The sequence below is a fragment of the Phaethon aethereus genome, assembly GCF_964289735.1.
Source record: "Phaethon aethereus genome assembly, chromosome: 1".
Classification (NCBI taxonomy): domain Eukaryota; kingdom Metazoa; phylum Chordata; class Aves; order Phaethontiformes; family Phaethontidae; genus Phaethon; species Phaethon aethereus.
Window position 1 is genome coordinate 122313842 of NC_138575.1, and position 15984 is coordinate 122329825.

A 15984-nucleotide genomic window follows, 5' to 3' on the forward strand; every position below is an offset into this window, starting at 1 on the left:
TGTACTAATAAACAGTACAGTGCTGCAAGGAAAAAAGTTAATATAAATTATCCAAGAAAGAACTCAGCTTGACCTGAAGACTACTTTGAAATGGAATTGAGTTGGGAAATACGTTGTGTGGCTATTTCTCAAATTTACAGTAGAATATATTAAAAACTCACAAGTAAACTAATGATTTTTAGTTTTTTATAAAAAGACAAAAAAACCCAACATTATTAAGCCAAACAGTAATAATGGAAATGCAGCACTTCTCTTTGCCAAAGAAAGCAAAGAGAGGAAAAGATAACCACCTCTAGAAAATGCTCACTGAATTCACATCCATGTGAAAAGAAATTGCAAACAAAATGACATGTAAAATAGGAGGGGAAAGATTGCATGGGAATTTTCTCACTATGACATTTCTGATAGAAGAAAGATTGCAAAGGAAGAAGTAATAAACTCTATTTATTTCGTATGATTCTTTTCCTTACCTTCACTTTCTGTTAATCCATTTTTATCACTAACTTTCAAACTTTTGGACATATCTTTGCTGAAATTGTGAGTTGTAGAGAAAATGAGCTTGTTAAAATGTTTTCTCTTTTTCCCCTAAACTACAATTTTAGTATAGATTTACAGGTCTGAGGTGAAGAATAAGAAAATGTACATCTCTTATCCCAACTGGTCCAAAAGCAGTTATTTTACGTCATAAAGCAAACTACTACTGGCTGGCAACTCTCTACCTCAGGCTCTAGGCCCATCAGTATTCATCCCAATATTCCCACTGTATGAGAGAACCAAAGTCAGACAGATACATACGTTAATAGTTAAGGTATCGCTTACATATTATCAGAAAAAAATGTTTCAGAGCAGCTTTATTCACCTGCAAAAGAGGAGACAAGGTCTGTCTGCAGCATTTAGTGCTTGTACAATACTTTGTGCAACTCTGCCTTGCTCTGTACTTTTAACTTACTATTTAATAGTGCCATTTGATTCTGGTAGCTTCTAGGGGCCTTCTGCAGCTGCTGTCTCCTGCTGGCTGCTTCCTGACTGACAGGTTCTCAATTTAAAAGGAGCTGCATGTTCACTAATTAACTGCCCGCTAATTAGGGGGTGTTGGACTGGTTTTTGTCTGCTGTGTAGGGATGCTCATGTAGCTGGGAGGTGGGAATACAGCAAGCAGAGCCTTTGGTAACTTGTGTGGGTGCTGGGGAAAAGCAGAAACTCTTCTCCAAAGTGTGGGACACCAGTGTTGATGAGCTACTGGGCCTGATCTCCTGCACCAATGAAGAAGGTACTCTTGGCACATCCGTGGTGACAGCCTAGACAGGGCTTGGGCAGGGGGATGTTGTGTCCAGGTGCCTCACTGGGGCTGTGGTTGATGGGGTCCTCCCCTGTGGGAGGTGTGTCATGCTCCAGGTGCTGTGTATCCAAGGTCCTGCAGCAGGAGGTGTGCAGACTGATTGGGCAGGGTAAATGGGATACCGGCAGGCTCTCCACAGGGGTGGGAGCCTGAGGCGGAGGAATGTCTAGGGGCTGTGCTGGGTGGAGGGGTGGATGGGGACTCCCCTGAGGGAGGTTCCTGAAGTTCATGACTTCTGGCATCATGAGAAATGTTCCTCCTCCCTGCTCAGACCTGAATGCAGAGAGTTGGTATTGAACCTGAATAGCCATGAGAGGGGAACAGATGCTGTTAAGGGAAGCTTCAAGTGGTAGCAGCTGGAGATCTGCTTCTGTAGGGAATAAAGGAATCTGTCTGGTGGTCAGACATGCTGCTGTGGGAGTTTTGCTGTTTAGTAGATGACCAGGTACTGGGTGTTGTAGAGAAATGGCTAAAGTTCATCCAGTCCTGGACTGTTACTCCTCATTGCTTATCTGTGTGACCATCAGTGATTCTGTTGAGGGACACCTGGAGCAAAACAAGAGTAACTGCAGGATTCTGGGTGGCAAAGGACATGGAAACCCACAGGATGACCCCTTGATCCTCCATGGAAAGAGGTCAGGTAGGAGGAGACATAAACCTGACAGGTAACAACTGGTCACATTGTTGCCATAAGTGGTGCTTTGGCTTTCATGAGCATGGGTCGCTCTTGGAGGGACAAGGAGATCTAACAAAGTGAGGTAAGAGTATCTTTGCCAACAGGTTTGTAAATCTGGTGAGGAGAGACTTAAAACTTGATACCTTGGAAGATGGTGATAACGGCTTACACTAAGTGAAGGAATGGAGTTCAGGGGTGATAAGTAAATGGGGCAGGGTGATGGGAGGAAGGGTGAGACAGAACAAGCCAAAAGAGAGCCTACCTTAAGTATATGTATACAAATGGATCCCACCTGGGAAACAAAAAGGAGGAACTAGGAACTGCTCTGTGTGCAGATGCAGAACTGTGACATCCTTGGAAAAAAGGAAACATGGTGGGATAGCTCACACAGCTGGAGCTCTCCAGTGAATAAAGGGCTTGTTAGTAAAGACAGAAAAGGAAAATGAGGGGGAGAGTTTCCCTCTGTGTGAAGAAGTAGCTTGAATGAAGCTCTTTTACACTATGGACACCATGCTAGTTGAGAGCTTGTGGAACAGCAAGGGTATCAAGTGTGGCATAGTGTTGGGAATTTGTAACAGATCCACTTCCTCACCCTGATCAGTTGACAGTCCCCTTTAAAGAGCTTGAGGAAGTCTACAAGGTAAGCAAGAAACTTGAGGCTGAGCTGCAACACAGAAAAAAGTAGTAATATACAGAATACATTGAATAAATAGTAATATGCAGAATATACTAAATTTTGTATCAGAAATAGTGTGGCCAGCAGGAGTAGGGAAGTGATTGCCTCCCTGTACTCAGCACTGGTGAGGCCACACCTCGAATACTGTGTTCAGTTTTGGGCCCCTCAGTATGAGAAAGACATTGAGGTGCTGGAGCGTGTCCAGAGAAGGGCAACAAAGCTGGTGAGGGGCCTGGAGCACAAGTCTTATGAGGAGTGGCTGAGGGAGCTGCGGTTGTTTAGTCTGGAGAAGAGGAGGCTGAGGGGAGACCTTATTGCTCTCTACAGCTACCTGAAAGGGGGTTGTGGTGAGGTGGCTGTTGATCTCTTCTCACAAGTAACAAACGATGGGACAAGAAGAAACAGTCTCAAGTTGCAACAGGGGAGGTTTAGATTGGATACTGGGAAAATTTCATCACCGAAAGGGTTGCCAGGCATTCGAATAGGTTGCCCAGGGAAGTGGTTGAGTCACCATCCCTGGAGGTATTTAAAAGACGTGTAGATGTGGTGCTTAGGGACATCGTTTAGTGGTGGACTTGGCAGTGCTCAGTTAACAGTTGGGCTTGATGATCTTAAAGGTCCTTTCCAACCTAAACGATTCTATGAAAGCTGAAGCAAAAACAGACTACAAAGGAGGAATGTAAAAACACTGCACCAGTGTGTTAGGAAAGCAAAATTCAGTCTGAGTTCAAACTGGCAAGGGGAGATTTAGGTCAACAAGAAGAGCCTCTACAGCTACATGACCAATAAAAAAGATAAACAAGGAAAATGTAGGCCTGTAATTGGTGGTCTAGTGTCAGGGGATACAGATAGAGCTGGGAAGCTCAATGCTGCCTTTGTCTTCACAAGCAAGACCCCCGGGTCTCTGTGCCCAGAGACAGGGTTCAAGGAAGAAAAGAGATACCAGTAGTGGGAGAAGGTTGAGTTTGCTTCTGCAAACTTGAGAGGACACAACTTCATAAAAGTTAAACCAACTTCATAAAACCAGAATAATGCCATACTGATTTCAACAACTGACTACATGCTACATGGAATGTAGAAAGCTGTCACAAGACTGCACACTCCGAGATCATAAAAGTTTCAGAGATACATATTTCAGACAGAACAGTGACAGAAATGTTTATTCAAAGTATCTTAAATCAGCCTTTTATTCATAAAAATAGTCCAGGTGTACCATAATAAATAATTCACTCTGAAATTTCCTTTTTTGTCTCTTTGTCTTTAGTTGCATCCACTTACTCTACTTCTTTCGATTCATCCTCATTATTCTCTAAACTAGTAGTTCCTGTGGAGGCAAAGGAAAGGCAGGACATAGAGATGCATTTCATTATAAAATATTTGAAAGTAACCCTAGTAACCTAAAACATAATCCTTGGACTATGCTGTCTACCTCAGTCGTCTTTACCATTGCCTTTCACTGCCAATAGTTGAATTTAACTGTTATACGTTGTTTGTCAGCTGCCAGACAGACTCAATACAGGCATATGACTGCCAGCCAGCCCATATGTAACTCTGGAATAGTCAAAGAATGTCTCCTATTTAGACAAGTATCGTAAGAAACATGGAGCAAGGAGGATGAAATTCCTGTGGGGCGAGGAATTATAGTAATGGGCCAGAGTACAAGACTGCAAGAAGCCAGATTTTGTTACATCTGCTCTTCACGCTATGCATATTTTCTTCAAATCATTTCCTCTTGGTATAATTTAATCTTGCTAAACATAAAGACAAGGGGAGCAATATGTTGCCTAATTAATTATGTAGACCTATGCTGAAAAAATGTGTAAAATCATCCAGCTCTTTGATTCTAGAAATAAAGAGCTGGAAGGAACTTTGAGAACATCTAGCACATTCCTATGTTTTCATGTATTGATATCTGCATCTGTGCTGTCTCTGACAGATATTTGGGTCCGCTTGTTCTTTAAAAAAAAAAAAGGCACAAAAAACAATGGAGATACCAGAACTGCTTCATTGTGGTAGGCCAGGAAATTTATTAGAACCAAGTTCAGTCAAAATTGTTATTTCAGCCCAAGAGACTTTGAGACAAACCAGGTTCAACGAACTTTTTCCAGATGGAAAGCAGTGCTATGTAGGAAACCTGCTGAGATTTCTGCTGGATCTGATCCAAGCCCATGGATCCTGTAAGATGTCAGTCCTATGCACCAGATCAGCTAGTCTGCCCTGAAGCAGGAGAGCACCTTCAGAGGTGTTGGGTAAAAAATCAGAGCAAATAAACGACAAAAATTCCAAGAGCTGACCTAAATGTTTAGTGTATACCTCCAGGCATTTTCATATGGTTTAACAGTCTTTCTGAACCCTATGGATAGTGCTGTGCTTTGCTTTATTGTAAAATGGACTGTTCACAAATGGATAAATTTATCTTATGTTTTCATACATGAGATATGTAAGCTTATAAATGTTAATAAATACAAACAACACAATTCGGTGGACGCCTACAGGCTAAATATGAGTAAACATAGATGCATCTTTTTGTTGCTTCTTAGTAATTTTGTGTTTAAAACAGGCTTCTGAACTGCCTGGAAGAAAACCCGAGCATCTGAATTTCAAATCTCTTTGGTTTGTAGGAGAAACAAATCATCCAGAGACTGCTCAAACCATAATGCATAACAATACCTAAAATTTGTTTCTTCAGGTTTGTTTTGCCTGCTTTTTAACTTCAGTTGAGAGAATAAGAATACACAGTTCCATTCATGAGAGAAAAGTGGAGTGCTCAAAACCCCCTGAATTTCGCAGGGTCTGAAATCTGCACTCTCATTTTTGTACCAAAAAAAAAAAGTTTGCAAATACAATCACTTACAAACTCAGCTCTGCAAGTGCTGTCAACTGTACATGCATAGACAATGCTGCACAGAAGTGTCACTTCTAATTTGTACTGTTACAGTATAACTTCACTACTCAAAACCAGTTTACATCCATAGAGGACTGCCCCACTTCTTAAAGGTAGAGATTCCCAGCATCTCTTCAGCTTGATAATGGACCTCTCAGCAGCAGCATGATGTCAGCTGATTGACATACATCATTTCAAACCCCGATTGATAATTGAAGAATGAGCATGCATGCCCCATTCCTCACCTTGATCCTCCTCATCTTTGTTTTCTTCTTCCTCTCTGCTTCCCTCATCTTCCTCTCCTGCATCCCTTGCTGGGCTATAAACTTCACTGGATACTTCATGAAGAGAAGGCTCATCATCCCTACCCTCAGCAGACTCATCAGTGACTGAAATATGAGAAATTAGAAATACCAAAGAAAATAAATTTTACAAATCTGCACTCAGCCATTGTTTTCATGCAGCAGCTACTAACTCCTTCTGAAGTCTTTACTGACATGAGAAATCACATAAAATCTTCTGTAACTGTTTATAATCAAGTTTGAATAACGGGCCATGATATAGACGAAAATGATTCACAAGCTTCCCAAGACAGTTATATCTCATTATGCTATGTGAGATAAAACAGACATATATATATTGTGCAGTTTATGAAAAGACTTGGAAATTCCTAACATTCAACATGTGGTAAATTATCATTAAAAAAAAAAAACAAAACCTAAAAAACCTCTCATACCACTTGATATTAAACCTGAAAAACACAGTTTCAAGGGATAGTCAAAGCATGGAGTTTCCAGCTATCCTGCAGAACAAACCTGCAATTGATGGTATTTTCTCCTCTTCAGTTACTGCTGCTGCTGGCTCTTCCACTGCTTCTGCTGCTGCTGCTGACACTAGGGAGGCTTCTCTGGGAAAAGGTGGGTTTTCCCCATGGGGAGTCCAGAGTGTTAATTTGGTAATTTCTGATGCTTTCCATTTTGGTGCAGCAAGTAACGAGAGTTCCTCCTCTTCTTCTCCCTCTCCTTTATCCTAGAAGACAACTCATGAAATCCAGCATCTCATCTTACAGGTATTAAGAGAGTAACTAAGATGATGGTTTTGTGTACTAAAACGTTTTTATCCAGGCTCAAAATGGCAATGACATGGCCTTTTAAAGTATTTACAGGTGGAGGAACTTCAGCTGTAAATCTTGGAAGAGAACTGCACTTTGAACCTTGATGAGTCAGTTGACTATTACTAATGATCAATGCTTGCCAGCTTGCTTTCTTTAATGTAAAATTTTGTCTCTCCCTTAAACAGAGGCCTATCAACTATGTCTCCTCTTCTGTGCCTGCCTACAGTACAAGAGCAGCAAATAAGACCTGATGCTCTGTCTGGTAGATGCTACGCTGTCCATCTCACACAGGAACAAAGTAACAAAACAGCCCTTTCTGCCTCAGCCTTTGCTTAGGGAAGACCTTGGAATGGATCTAGGAAGCAGTAAGGTACTGCACAAAGCTTATGTTTTTGAAATTTAATCTTCTTTATTTAAAAAATCATGCTTTATTTTATCCAAATATGAAGGAGTCTTAGTTATGGAATCATTATCTGTATTGCAAGCTAATTTCTTTTAATTTTTTTATGGGCCTTGGTCTGGAATTACTTCAGCTAAAGCAAAGAGGCAAAATTTAATCTCACTTTAGTGACAGCACTGTCCCTTCTTTACACAGTCACTAGACCATTCACATGAGAAAAAATTATTGTTCCTGAGAGTAATGATTTTCAGAAGCGAAGTGCTTAACCTTGAGTTCTTAAATTCATGTTTAAACTCTCACATCAATGGCCTAATAGTCCAAAATCAGCACAACCAACAATTACTAACTGAGCTGAGGATACTAGACACACATCACTTTGGATACTCATATGAATCTGACACATAATTTGAGGACCTCTTGCTTTTAGCCAGAAAAGCAAAAGAGTCTCCATATTTTGAAAATCTCTATCACTAATGATAGTATTTTTTTAATTATTATTTTGTCCTTTTCTTAAGAAAGAATTGCTGTATTGAAGAATTTTCAAAGAGTGTGTAATGGAAACTAATGTGTCAGATGAGGTAGCAAAGTCTAAGCTAAAATGTGGCATATTTTCTTGAAATCAAAACAGTAATATTAAGATATATCTCTTACTTCTATAGCTGTTTTGCACCATATTAATCAGAAACATTTCTAAACATTCATGCATGAAGGAGAAGGAAAAGCAGGCCCTGATCCCAGCTTCTCCCTACAATTATTAGAAGCTGTGGATATTAAGCTCCTAACAGGACCAGGACTACAATGAGACACATTTCCAAAACATGAGTCTGCTGGAAATTGCCATTTGTATGCATAGCATCAAGTAATTCAGAAATATAAGAAGAAATACTTTTCATTGTTTTCTGGTGTTCAGAACGAAGTGGAATACAGGCTGAATGTAGAGACAAATACATATACATTCTTCTGTGGTTTGAAACTTCAAATGTTTTGGGAAGGTCCTGATTCCTCTAAACTTTAAGCAGAAAGGAATCCTATCTGCAAGTAGTGCAAAAATCACACCTTGTCCTTGTCAAAGCTTACATAGTAGAGAAGCTAAAGAAAAAAGCAAAATGAAACCTCATTTAATTCTTAAGAATGCATGAGTTTCTACCCTTTTTTGACTATTTAGAACTACTTCAACATCAGTGTCTATAAGACACTTATAGATTACTCAACAATAGTTTTGATTTACTGATTTCTCTGATTTTCATTATCATTTGCACTATTTCTTTTACCTGCTCTGCTTGTATGTATTCACCATGCTGTTCACATCCAATATCAAAGACATATTTGCCACGGCCTACAGGCTGCACAAAGATACAAAAGAAGTCAGCAGAACTACAAAGTTAGTACATTCCAAGCATATAAATGTAAAGTATGCTTTACCACAGAACTCACACAATAGTCAATAATAATATAGTTTGAAAGCAAAGTTGCAAGAAACTTGGCATTCTGTCCTACAGATTAATTCAGTTTCTTATGTTACACTTATGGTGCAAGAAATACTACAAAAGATCAGGAGCCTAGCTTCTTATTTTAAGTGGAAACAGATCATATTAAGGCAATTCCATGCTAGCTGTTCAGGTGAATAGAGAGTTTTCCAGCATACTTACATTTCCATTCAAAAACTTGCCCTTAAATCTATGGTTTAGGTGGATAAGTTCAGCTTCTCCTTCCTGGTTTCCATTTACCCAGCCACCAACGTACTTAGATCCTGAGTCTTTATAGACATATGTACCTTGCCCATGCCTAAGGATAAAATAATAATTTGGCTTTATATTACTGAATATTAAGAATTTAGGATGATGTTATACTTAAGGTATTAAAACTGTATTATTTAAGTAGTTGAAATTACTCAATTTGGACTAAATTGCCAAGGTGTATTCCCTACCATACAATGTCATGCCCAGTACATAAACTGGAGTTAGCTGGGGGGTGGAAATCGCTGCTCGGGGACAGGCTATCGATCATCGGGTGGTGAGCAATTGCTGTATTGGGCATCACTTGTTCTTGTACATTCTTTTGTCTGTATTATTATTGTTGTTATCATTGTTGTTTCCTTCTCTCTTGCTGTCCTATTAAACTGTTTTTATCTCAACCCACGAGTTTTTTCCCAATTCTCTCCCTCATCCCACTGGGGGAGGGGAGAGTGAGCGAGCAGTTGCGTGGTGCTGAGTTGCCGGCTGGGGCTAAACCACGGCAGTCCTTTTTGGACAAAGCAGTAGCTCTTGATTTGCTGCAGTCAGCCATGCTTTGAAAATAACCTTTGCATTTTAATGCCATTGGGTGACTTGAAACATCATTGTAAGAATGAAACAAACCTATTGTGGTTAAACCATTCTCCAGTATAGGTGTCTCCATTTGCATACGTATACTCTCCATAGCCGTGTCTCTGGTCATTCACCCAGTCTCCTTATTGAGAATACGATAAAAACAGAGTGAGGTGTGGTTTATTTCATTGTGGAATATAAGGCTCAGTTTGTAAAGTTATCATACATGAATTCTTAGAGAAGGAAAAGAAAGCTATGACACCATTGTGATTCTTTACCATTCCTTACACCATTCTTGATTCTAAGCCCTTGCTCTTTTTTCTTGTCTGTCCCTCTCACACATATTTATGCAGCTGACTGACCTCCCTTTCATTTTGTCCATCACGGTCTGTCTCCATTATCACTCTCCATTATGATCATGAACACAAGAAGCCATGTAAGATCCGCTCCTACCTTTAAATTTGGCAATGTATTACAATTGCATTAGATAATGTGACATTTCCACTCAAATAAAGAGAGACTACTTTAGTTTGACTCATTTGCTAAAATTGTCCTGTGAGTCAGGGGGCATAGGTACTCAAAAGGATGCTACATTGTGTGTCTTAACTACCCTTCAAATGTAAAAGAAATTAAAAGAAAAAAAATTACAGGTGCATATGCTCCCTTAAGGTAAGATTGGGCTGTTCTTTTTGCTCTCTGCTTCGCACAATGTGAATGTTCTTTCTTGCCTAGCTTAGAAAGGAGAGGGGGAAAATATTGTCCCTTGAAGCCTAACTGATACTCAGAGTGTTTCAGGTAGTCTCCTGGAGGAAGGGAAACAGTGTGAGTTTCAACCTCTTCAAAATTCAGAGGCATCCCAATCCCTCAGTAAGTGCTCTAATCAGTAGACTATTTTTTAAGGATGGACCTAATAAACTCCTAAAATACTTTATACTGAACACATCTGTGGTTCTAATCATAATTGAGAAATAAGTAACTATATTCTCTTCTACCAAGATTGCACTGATTTGTAAAAGAGAACTTAATATTTCTCAGGACTTGGAACACCTCACTTGAAAGGAGGGCATGAGAAGAATAAACAGCTACTAAATACCACACTTCTTTCAATAATTGACATAAATCCCCATAAATAAAACCACACTTCTCAGAGCTTGTAGTAAAAAATGAATTAAAGGAAAACATTTCATAGCAAATTTATCTTCTTAAAATAATCCATTCTCCAATTCACTATCTCCTTGTATTTGGGAGAGATGGTGGTGATGGAAGACTGTGCCCTTGCAGTTACAGAAATCCTTGCAACTGTGTTCAGTGTTTTACCTTCATATTTCGATCCATCTGGATAAAAAAAAATACCCCAGCCATGCTTTTTGTTTTGAAGATATTCTCCAGTGTAGCAAGCACCATTTCTAAATCTGTAGGTCCCCTGAAACACATTTGGTATAGATAAGAGACTTGTCAGTTCTCATTCTTGTTTCAACCTAGTGCCCAAACTAACAGAACTGCTGAAATATGAGTACTACCACAGTCTTCTGTCACTGTCTTCTGTCACTGCCTTACCTTACCGCTTCTGAAACCATGTTCATACTCTCCATCATAGGTATCACCATTGGGTAGATGTGCTTTTCCACGTCCATGTCGCTCACCTTCTGAATTGCGTTCACCATCATACTCCTGATCAAATGTGGGGGGGAAAAAAAATTGTTTAAGAGGGCTAGACCTGACTGTATCTAAGCTCATTAGAGAGATGAAAACAAATATTTGCTCAAAGCTGCTCCAATTCCCCTTGAATCAGAGACTGCAGGAGCAGCTGGAGCATACAGACAGCTTATGCAGACATTTTGATCTGATCCTGGTACCCAGAGGCTTTTCCCCCTTCCTGCCACACTACTGGAAAGTATGGACGACTTGTTTTCGTCCAGTGAAGAAAGCTAGGCAGGTCCCAATTGAAACGGTACAGCCCCACTTCCGAATCTCCCGCGCCCACCGATGAAGCGCCTCGGGAGCTCTCCCAGGCTCGGCGCGGCCGGCATATACAGTATTTAAGACCCAGTGACCGGTAACGTTCACTCTTCCCTTCCCCGACGGCGCTGTCCCGCTACCCCTGCCCGAGGCGCCCGTGGCCGGGCGCCGCTTTCCGCCCCGCTCCTCCCCAGCGCCCTCGGCGGCGGATGCTCCCAGCGAGGCCGGGCCCCTCGCCGCAGTGGGGCAGAGCCGCCTCCGCCCGTGCTGCTGGGCCGCCAGCCGCGCCCCGGCGGACCCCCAAGTCGGCCTCGGGCTCCTCGGGCTCCTCCGAGCTCAGGTCCGACATGGCCGCGGCGTCTCCGCCACCGTGGCAACGAAGGCGCGCGGCGGGCGGGCGGGGCGTGCCCCCATCGTTCGCTGCCGTGGCAATGCCCGGGAGGGGGCGCGCGGGGGCTGGCGCTGCTGTCCCCGGTGCTGAGAGCCGGGGCCGGCTCCGCCCCCACGGTGGCGGTGGGGCGGGGCGGGGCGGGGCCGGGGAGCGGGCGAGGAGGAGCGCCAGCGGCCTGCGCGGTTGCCGGGAGCGGCGAGCCCTCCCCAGGAGGCCTCCCGGCCCTGCCTGGGCGGGGTGCGGCAGCCGTCAGAGGACTGTGGTGTTAATAAACGCCCGGGGATGCGAGGCGCCGCCTTTCCCCGGCCCTGACCTGCCTTCTGCTTCTTGCGCTTAGCTTTTCCCCACCTGTACCTTCAGTGTGGCGAAGAAGCCTCGGTGACATTTGAGGTGTGATCTGAGACCCCTCAGTCTTCTGAGAGCTCCCAGTAGTTTGGCTGGTTTGGCCTGTAAACAACATGTTAGATTTTAAAACCATTCCTGCATCTAGATTTTTTTTTTCCCCTGCCAGGTTTAATGGTATTCAGAAATTCCACTCCATGGATCTTTTTGTTTTATACCTTATGGTTTCAGCCTGACGATGAGCCTCACTCACCTGGGCCAACAGACCAGATGTGTTCCCCCTGCGGCAGCCTGGTGAATCCCACTGGAAATTCGGTATGTTCCTTAAGTCAGAGCCAGAAAGCCAACGGCCTTCAGCTCCAGTTTCCGGAATCCCACAGGATTTCCACAGCTGGCTTGATGGTGCGCATCTGACGGCACGGCTGGAGACAGAGGACCCACATGTACACCTCAAGAGGCATCACAGAAGTGTGCTTGGGCTGTCACTGGCACACCTGGGGCACTGTCGTACTGCTGGCGGTCAGGCTCAGCATTTCAGGGTGCTCTGAAGAGATTCCTCTCTTTTCTACACAAAGTGCAGCAGAGCAGTCCCTATGGGTAATTCGGAGCTCAGGACAGAGGTGAGGAAATGCTCTGGCACTGATCACTGCTGGAGCTTAGGCACTGGAAGTCTCAACTGTGTGGTCTGGCCGGGAAAATCCCGTGTTTCTGCATAAATGAATGGAGTCCAAGTTCTCTCTCCCATTATTTTTTCTAAATTGCACTGAACTGCCATGGTGACAGGGGCACTGTGCAGTTCTAACAAACAGAATTACTAGTGAGATAGCAGAACAATGAGTCAGTCAGGTTTTTACATCACTTAAGCATCTTCTGCTTTCACACATACAACTACTTTTACTGCCATTAATTTTTTTTTCTTTTCCTTTTAGTAACTCTAATGCTCAATGATCTTAATATCTAGGAAATTCTCTGTATTCTGACTTTTCTCCAAACCTCTCTACTCAATCAGCCTCAGCAGCGACCTGTGTAACTCTGATATCAAGTTCAGTCACCTCATCCAGTCAAGAGCCTCTCATACTAATAAGATTGCAGCTAAATCAATGCGGGGAGGCAAGAGGAGGGCTCTCCTTCCTCAAAAGGCCAAGAAGAGTAGAAGGGAGTAGCTCACAAGGAACAAGAGAGAGGATAGTACATCATAGTCACCCTCAGTCCATATTAATGAGTAATAATACCACAAATGGAAAACGACCTGCTTTGTATTTTATGTCACATTTTTTATGCTTCATATATGAACTGTAGTATTCAAAAACCATCACTCTTTAAAAATATCTCATTTGCCTCAGTGCAAGGCAGTGCTTTCTTACTCTTTGCAGAGGAAAATGCCCTAAAAATCTACCTTGGCTAAGGGAGTTCATGGTGACAGCATTACAGCTCCCGCAGATGTTGAGGTCGGGTTGTCTTGCAAAATGCAAGTGGTACTTTACTTCTCTGCAAAGCTGCAGCTTCACAGTGCTTGCAGGAGCTTGGCAGGACTTGGGGCCTGACAGTGACACAGGAGTCAGGGAAATCACCTTGCTGTCACTTTGCGCAGTAATTTAATGGCCAGGGTTTCACAAGAAGAGCCATGCGGGGATATGTGTGGTGAAAAGCAGTTGGCTAACTAAGCACTGGGCAGAGGAGGTGATGCTTCTGAGATAGGCAGCAAAAGGAGTGGCAAGTGGTTGGAAAACGTGGTAGAGGTCACCTTATAGCCTAGGTCAAAGCTTTGCCACCCAAACCAGAAGAAAAACAGGGTCATCTCTATACAAAGATACACCATATATTGAGGTAATTTTCTTAGTTTTCATAGGTAGGAATCTAAAGAGCCAGTATTTAGATAAGAAATAAATAGTATTTATTTATTAAGACATGTCACTTATGTGTCGTATGTGTCTCTCTTCAGTTGGGCAAAGATGAAAACTAAAGAGAACTCTTGCTAAATACCATCATGATCTTAGATCATAGGAAGTGTTTGGGCTTCTGAGTTAACACCCAGTTTCTAATTTGAGACTGCTTTGTCTGTTTGAAACATTTAAGAACACTGAAATTAAATTTTGTTAGCTGGCAGCACTTTAAGAAGCTCTACATTTATTAACTCAAAATTGTAGAGTTATTTCTCTTTCCTGCACATCTCCAGCATTTGACTAGGGAAGCCTACTTTGCATAATGGCTGTACCGTTAATCGGTAACTGCAGAGTATGCCAACTACGGCTCCGATTGCTTACCTCCTGCAGAACTGGATATGAGTGCACATTACCTGAAACACAGTCTGCTCATTTCCTCCCTTCTCACTCTTGATGATGCCTCAGTTTCTTCTTTCACCTAAGCATGGCTAAATTCTTCTATCTATGATAAGGTAACATCTCTAATTATAAAACTGGTTACTTGGTCTGAGTGGCGTGTTAATTCTAAGCAGACACTGCGGCTCAGAGTTGTAAGGAAAAATATGTTCGGGATGCATGTAGAGGTGCTCCCTGTTAAGCTCGATGATGAAAATAACTGGATATATCTTTGGCTTCAAGCTGACATAGCCCAGGGGACAGCTGTGACACAAACAGGACTCAGTGACAAGCTGTCAGATACACTCCCCCTGCTCTTGCTCTACATGTTGTTTCACAGTCATGAAAGAGGAAAGGGTCTGAAGGAGGAATAGCTCACTTTTCTTGGGAAACAGCCAGGAACTATTTCTTTATAAAATTTAAACCGCTCTGAACCTAGAAGTGGAAGATAGCATGTCGGGATCACACAGTTTGACCTAAATGAGGGAGGCATCATTTAAAGTGTTCTATACCTAGAAACTGCCTTGTGAGGACAACTACTGCTTACACGGATGCATATAATTACTGAAAAGGAGGATATATTTTGTAGTTTCTGGTCTTCCAGTTGGACTTGGGTGTGTTTCAATGTCAGATTAAAGTTAAGCTTTATGTATGTTACTATTGAAAGAAGGGCTGCTATCATCCTTGTTTTCTTGTTCTTTTTTCCTTTTCTGTCAAAGGGCCAACATAATACCATAAATGTTCTTAAGTTCCTGCTGATCTTGCATATAAATTTCATTTGGGAAAAGGCCCGAGAGGGTTAGCAGATGTGCTGATTATCTGCTCTGCTCTCACCGCTGGCTCAGCTGGCAGCTGCCGGCGCCGGCTGCCAGTCACCCTGGCAGGAGAGGGCAGAAGCTGCCATAGCTGCGAGCTGCCCTGGAGAAGCTCCTGGTTTGCAGTGTGAGCAGAAGCCCCGCAGGGAGAGGGAGCTCCAGAGAAACCCAAAGCCATTGCTGCCGGAGGTGCTTACAAACAGGGAAAGATGGTGACACAGCAAAGCAAAAGGCTGCCAGGCACAGGACCCTGTAAGGCACCGCGGGTGGGAGCTTTGCAGGTCTCGCTTTGAATTTAGCCAGAGCTCCTCAGTAGGGAGGAATGGCCAAAAGGCACTTTTAAGGCCTGCTGTGCTCCCGGCTCTCTTTGGACTTTACCCCGTGTTAGGAGCAGGGGAGACCTTTGGCAGTGCAGAGGTTTTGCAGGGAAAATGCTGCTGTGCCAGGCTTGGCCTCGGGGGCTCCTTCCAGCACTGACCAAGCTTTAAAAACACAATGAACATTCGAAACAACAGTACTATTTGTTCACCTCTACATTGCAGCCAGTGTCTCAAACTGCTTCAAAGTGGTGACAAAAATACAGCATGGTGCACACATTACCTCTGATGTGGTAAAGGTAGCGTGCTTCTTAATTCACAGTAGGTGCACTTCGGGGTTCCTGCACCCTAGGAGCTCTCTGCTCTATGCCCCTGTCCTACCATGCTTCCTTCTTCCAGGGGCAATGCCTCTGTGAACCAGCTTTTTTCCACCTGGCCAGCAATGTG

The 15984-nt window shown here is 42.9% G+C and overlaps 1 protein-coding gene across 1 annotated transcript; it reads right to left on the reverse strand.

The window, feature by feature from the left end:
* Positions 1–3965: 3965 nt before the first annotated feature.
* Positions 3966–11703, reverse strand: RSPH1 (radial spoke head component 1; the record flags this gene model as incomplete). The annotated part of the gene is made up of 9 exons (XM_082014184.1): positions 3966–4015; positions 5821–5964; positions 6391–6604; positions 8361–8432; positions 8739–8874; positions 9447–9537; positions 10713–10818; positions 10953–11066; positions 11653–11703. The coding sequence occupies 9 exons, from the start codon at positions 11701–11703 to the stop codon at positions 3966–3968; spliced, it is 978 nt and encodes a 325-aa protein (XP_081870310.1).
* Between the last annotated feature and the right edge of the window lie 4281 nt (positions 11704–15984).